The sequence below is a fragment of the Orycteropus afer genome, unplaced genomic scaffold (assembly GCF_000298275.1).
Source record: "Orycteropus afer afer isolate SDZICR_OR568_19922 unplaced genomic scaffold, OryAfe1.0 scaffold00053, whole genome shotgun sequence".
NCBI lineage: Eukaryota > Metazoa > Chordata > Mammalia > Tubulidentata > Orycteropodidae > Orycteropus > Orycteropus afer.
This window is the reverse complement of record NW_006921640.1, coordinates 14,368,235-14,372,226: the sequence shown is the minus strand read 5'-3', so window position 1 is coordinate 14,372,226 and position 3,992 is coordinate 14,368,235. Positions and strand designations below refer to the sequence as shown.

At 37.6% G+C, this 3,992-nt stretch overlaps 1 protein-coding gene across 1 annotated transcript in view; it reads left to right on the top strand.

Annotated features, from left to right (window-relative positions):
* Positions 1–481: 481 nt before the first annotated feature.
* The window catches only part of ADAM28 (ADAM metallopeptidase domain 28), a 116,974-nt gene continuing 113,463 nt past the window's right edge, over positions 482–3,992 (top strand). Inside the window, exons 1-2 of the mRNA XM_007938785.1 lie at positions 482–547; positions 664–740. Coding sequence (XP_007936976.1) covers positions 482–547; positions 664–740 — 143 coding nt within the window. The remainder of the gene's footprint in view (positions 548–663; positions 741–3,992) is intronic.

Here is a 3,992-nt window from a genome sequence, read left to right as displayed (position 1 = left end):
TGTGGGAATATTTTCTCTTCCTGAACACCAGAAACTACATTTTCTTCCTCATCATATTAGGGTATATATTCCTATTCTTTTGCTCATATTCTGAGCTCTGTTTTGTCTTGAGATAACTTCAAAATCAAAATTGTCAGTGGTGGCAACAGTCGTTTCTGGATCTCCATGTATAGTATTCCTTCTTCTCTGTTCCACCTTGCTAATTCATATCTCTTTAAATGTCACTTCCTCCAAGAAGCTTTCCTTGACCTTAAGAAATTAGCCATCCTACATTTCTTCCATACATATATCTCCTATCATGTAACATAAAACTCTTTATTATAAGTCTTTCCACAAGATCATTAGCTCCCTGAGAGCAGGTGTCCTTTTTTTTTCACTCAGAATTGATTTTTCCATCACTGAGCATGGTGTTCTGCACATAACCAGGACTGAAAAAATATCTGTAGAACATATGAATTTGTAGGATATGATGAATTGGTGGATGGGTGGATGGATTTCAGATCAGTTGTCTATTTACTTGGCAGAGTTATTTGATCTTTGTAAAGAGGCAAAGGCAGACATTTGGTATTATATATACTACAGCTAAGGAAAAGCAGACACATTGCTTGTTCATGATTATTTGTGTATGTTTAGTTACCAGTAAATGTTTGTGCATTTTTGCAGGAAAAATTTGAAACTGAGTTGAAGTATAAAATGACAGTTAATGGAAAAGTTGTAGTGCTTTATTTGAAAAAAAACAGGTAAGTGCCATTATTTTTTTATATAAATTATCTTCATCAGCAGCAAGTTAGCAAGTGGAAAATGTGTTAATTGGATCTGTTACTACTTATGGCTCTCACAGATCTTGGCTAATCAGCTTTTGCTCTCAACTGGCCCAAGGGGTTCAACAAATATGTGTTTCTACCAAAATAGTAGAAACACACTGGTAGTGTTCTGATACTTCTAGTAATAAATTACAAATTGGTTGCAAACAGATATACAATTTATCCAAATGTATAAAACATCAGATCATAATGTTTCAGTGAACTTCATTATAATTTTTAATTATTTGTCTCTAATATTGCATTTTATTCTTCAAACACTGAATTGTTAAATATTAAAATAAATTGCAACTAGAGAAGAATAAGAAATATATAAGTTAAATAAAACACTAGTATCAAAGGAAAAATTGGTGGTAAAACCAGAACTGGACTCTGTTGACTCTAATACCAGTACTCTTTCTACCCAACTATCCACTAGCCACCCTCCCATCATTTTTATCATATATGACAGTTTCCTCTTACTTATACATTCTCCTTGTTTAGTACATTACAGTTTGTGTTGGTTATTTAGTGCAGATGTAACAGAAATACTAAAAGTGGGTGACTTTGACGAGCAGATATCGTTTTCTCACCATTCAGGAGGCTAGAAGTCTGAGTTTGGGTGCCAGATCTAAAGGAAGGCTTTCTCTCTTTGTTGGCTCTGGATGAAAATCTTTGTCTCTGCTCTTCTGTTCCTAGGCATTCTTCATGTGGCTTGGCATCTGTCTTCCCCATCTGTTTGTTGCTCTTTGTCTAGTCAGCTTGCTTTCTATCTCTAAGGCTATGGCTTACGATACATCCTACACTGATACGGCCTCACTAACATAATAAAGAAAGTGCTATTCCCAAATGAAATTACATCAACAAGTAAGTTGTTGTTGATAGACACTGTCCACTTGGTTCTGACTCAGAAAAACCCTGTATACAATAGAAGGACACACTGCCTGGTCCTGCCTTATCCTCAATCACTGCTATCTATGTTTGAGTCCATTGGTGGAGCCACTGTTTCAGTCCATATCATTGAGGATCATCCTCTTTTTCCATGAACCTCTATTTTACCGAACATGATGCCCTTCTCCAAGGACATGGTAACATGTCCAAAGTATATGAGATGTAGTCTTGCCAGCATTGCTTCTAAGAAGCATTCTGGTTAAATTTCTCCCAAGATAGATTTGTTTGTTCTACTGGAATTCCACAGTATATTTAATGTTCTTCAACAAATTCAAAGACATCACTTCTGCAGTCTGTCTTATTCATTGCCCAGCTTTTGCATGTATATGAGGTGATTGAAAATACCATGGCTGGGGTCAAGCACACCTTAGTCAACAAAGTGACATCTACAAGTACAGGGGTAAAGAATTATAACACATTTTCTTGGCAGACACAATTCAATCCATAACCTTCCACCCTTTGGTCTCTAGAAATTCATGTCCTTCCCACATACAGAACACATTCACCCTATCACATCATCCCAAAGTCTTAAATCAACTCCAAATGGAAATTTTCATCTTTTGAAATTTCTAAGTCAAATGTGGGTGAGTCTTTAGGCATATTCTATCCTGATCTAAAATTCCTCTTCATCTGTAAACCTGTGTAATTAGAATAGAAGTTATCTGCTCCCAAAGTACAATGGTGGAAGAGGCACAAGGCAGACATTTCCATTTTAAATGGGATAAATTGGAGAGGAAAAAAAGAGGTAAAGACTACCAAAAAAGTCAAAAGCCCAGTAGAACAATTTACACCAGGTTTCAAGGCTTGAAAATAATCCTCTATACCCTGGAGCCATCTGGGTATGGCCCTGACTTTCAGACTCTGGTTTTTGGCCACACCCTCTGGATTCTGAGTGGAGGCTCCTCAGCCCTGGGCTTCATCTCTGCCCCTCATGCCCACTGGATGGTAACTCTACTCTCTTGGCTTTTGGCAACTCTGTTCTCCTAGTACATATATGTGGCAACCCCACGCCCTTGGCCTCGTCAGGCCCTATTCTTCTGTCCCTTGTGTATGACAGCCCTGCCTCATCAGCTTTGGGCAGTGACCCCATCCACCTAACTAACACTCATGAATGGCAGCCCCACTCTCTAGGACCGAGTGGGTGAAGATTTGACTCTTTTAAACCTAGAGTGCTGAGATTCCATCCTTTGAAAATGATGCTCCTTCCAACAGTTGTGCTAATCTCCTAGCTGCTCCAGGGATGCTCTTTTTCTTTTCTTAGAGGACAATAGACATAGTTCCTTTGGCCTGTAGAATTCCAAGAGGCAGGCAGTGTTTTTATTAAATATTTTCTCTGACCCCTTCAGTGTAGGCTGATGGGTTTTCTGCTGTGATTGTTGGTTAGACCCATTAGTCATAGGCTTAATCTCTTTAAGAAAATATTGTATAGCCACATCCTTGGTGAATATTTTGGGACACATGTCCTTAGTTTGTGCAACAGAATTTCTGAAATCTTTAAGCTTTGTTTGTATTTTGCACAGTTCATTTTTAAGTCCATTATTTTTCCTCTCACATTCTTCTGTTAGCAGCAAGTAGAAACCATATTGCCCCTAAAGAACTGCTTAGAATCTCTTCAGCCAGATATCCAAGTTCATCACTTACAAATTCTACCTTCCACCAAATATTGGAACATAATTCAGACAAGTTCTTTGCCGCTGTATCCTCTTTCCTCCATTGTCCAATCATGTTCATTATTTTCTTTTAAAACTTTACCAGAAGCAAATTAATATCCACATTTCTAGCAACATTCTGTTGCTGGTGCCATATGCATTCTCTAAGATGATACAGACTTTCTCTATAGCTCTCCACACTTCTTTCTAAATCCTCATCCATAATTCTACCAATAATCTCTTTTCGGCAATCTAGGAAACTTAAAACTCTTCAAACCTTCAGAAACTACTCAATTCCAAAACCACTTCCACATTGCAGATATTTGTTAGAGCAACATCTCAATTTCTTAGAACAAACTCTGTATTAATTGTGGCTTTAACAAATATAAATTTACTTTCTCAGCATTTAAGAGGCTAGAAGTCCAAATTCAGGGTGTTGGCCCTAGGGGAATGTTTTCTTTCTCTGTTGGATAGAGAAATGTCCTTATCTCCTTTAGCTTCTATTATTAGATGATTTTCATGTGGCTTGGCATCTCTTTTCCTCTATCTCTGCTTACTTCTCTCTGCCTAGTCAACTTTATATCTCAAAGGT